We start from the raw sequence: 1,903 nt of genomic DNA on the forward strand, positions 1-1,903 counted from the left end.
TGTGTTCTCCATTCTTTAAGCACCGGTTTGAGCACCGTTTAAGCACCGGCACTGTTTCGAAAGTACTGGTTTGACACCGGTATCGGATAAAACCTAAACGATACCCATCCCTAATTATAACATTTAATACAATTAACTGATCCAAATAGTGCTACATATTGCTTCCTGTCTGCCAATGTTGGCTATGGATGATGATATGAATAATACTCATACTTAACTTTCAATCTTAACTGAGATCACAAAGAATCATCATCATCATCATCATGTGCAATGACACTGTGATAAGACACCATGACATTATATATATATTATATATGTTTTAAAAAAAGCTGAAATATATGAGATCACAAAAAAGTAGAAGAAGAAAGCATAATTTGGAGTCAGGTAAGTTCTAATAAAATGCAGTAGGGCTTGTCGTGACAGGCTTTGCATGTTGACTTACCAGAACTTCCCTCCTTAACGGTGTCCTCCTCTGTGGGCTCCACTTCCACTTTTTTCTCCACTGGACCGTGATGCTCTGGTACCAGTCTTGATCTGTGACCACAGAACACAATATTACATGAATCACAAGCAGTTTAAAAATGACGAGTGACAACAGGTCAGTGAGGAATGCAAATACTCACAGCCTTTTCTTGTCCACCATTCTCTTGACTCTAATTGCTCTCTGCTCAGAGTACAGCTTGCATACACCTTAAAACCAAAGATGCAAGGTATGATCAAATTGTGTCAGATGCATTATGAAAGAATTATGAAGTATTAAAACAGGTAACAGAGGACTCACTAGAAGTTCAGTAATTAGCTACAAACTCACCTTTTAGGTATGTTTCAATGAGGTCTAGCACCGCTCCCCTGTGCTCCTTTATCTGAGCTGACATCACCTGTTTTTCAGCTGAGATGACAACAATAATACATTTACAGTCAAGACTTCCTGACTTGGAAAGCACGCAGTATGAACAAGACCATATCAGCATTTCCAGATATGTTATGTTTAAATTTCCATTTAAGTTGATTTGTTGCACAGAAATAAAAGACACACCTTCATTGCGTAGCTGCTTGATGGCTTCAGAGCAGGTTCTCATAAAGATCTGAGCATCCTGGTCGATCTGGTCACGGTCATTGTCTGTCATGCGGGAAAGGTCTGATGAAATGAGACTGTAAAACACACACCAGAGCAATGAGAGTGAGCTTGAAGACTTTTACAAACATCATATTTAGTTTTACACCGACAGAAATGCCGTAATGTGAATAGTTTCAAGTTGAGAAAGCACTTGTACAAATACTCCTTCCCTCATTTCCACGCGCAGCTTTAAACAGTGTACTCCAAATTTGTCCTAAGTGAGCATCATGTTAAGCATCCCATCATGCAATGCATACTTTGCGGGGGGAAACCTAAGGAAGCAAGGCAGTAAGCAAGCTAAAGTCTGTATTTTGCTTTAGCTAGGTGTTTTAAACTTTAAAAAGTAAATATGACAATCCACATTTGAGTCTTTTCCCTTTGTATTATTAGTTTGTGGGTGGCTGTCCAGGAAATAGAGATGTCACTTGACAACAAATAATTGATAATAATTACAAGATTTGAAGCTGAACAAGCCATCCATTGAAGGACTTTAGTTTCATTACCATTACATCATGTTATAAAATAACATGATGTAATTTTATAACATCAGTGTAAATAAATCAGTTATCAACTATAGGTCACAATTACTCTGAGGACTAAGAGGTTAACAGGAAATCTGGAAGATAGTAACAGCTATGGGAAAAGCTGAATGTATACAAGACCTGCAAACATATCAGTGGACAGTCCCATCACTAAATACTACCACACTCAACCCACTGACATGTCTAATGCTTAGTTAATGTTTTCTTTTGAGGTTTCATCAACAACTCGTTCCCAACAGTGGCT

At 38.0% G+C, this 1,903-nt stretch overlaps 1 protein-coding gene across 1 annotated transcript in view; it reads right to left on the bottom strand.

Moving 5' to 3' along the window:
- The window catches only part of stx18 (syntaxin 18), an 18,407-nt gene that overhangs the window by 5,024 nt on the left and 11,480 nt on the right, over window positions 1-1,903 (bottom strand). Inside the window, exons 3-6 of the mRNA XM_005731311.1 lie at window positions 1,037-1,152; window positions 812-889; window positions 624-690; window positions 443-534 (exon numbers count right to left, since the gene is read on the bottom strand). Of these exons, the coding sequence (XP_005731368.1) occupies window positions 443-534; window positions 624-690; window positions 812-889; window positions 1,037-1,152 (353 nt within the window). The remainder of the gene's footprint in view (window positions 1-442; window positions 535-623; window positions 691-811; window positions 890-1,036; window positions 1,153-1,903) is intronic.

The sequence above is a fragment of the Pundamilia nyererei genome, unplaced genomic scaffold, assembly GCF_000239375.1.
Source record: "Pundamilia nyererei isolate P.nyererei 1_Seehausen unplaced genomic scaffold, PunNye1.0 scaffold00042, whole genome shotgun sequence".
Taxonomy (NCBI): Eukaryota; Metazoa; Chordata; class Actinopteri; order Cichliformes; family Cichlidae; genus Pundamilia; species Pundamilia nyererei.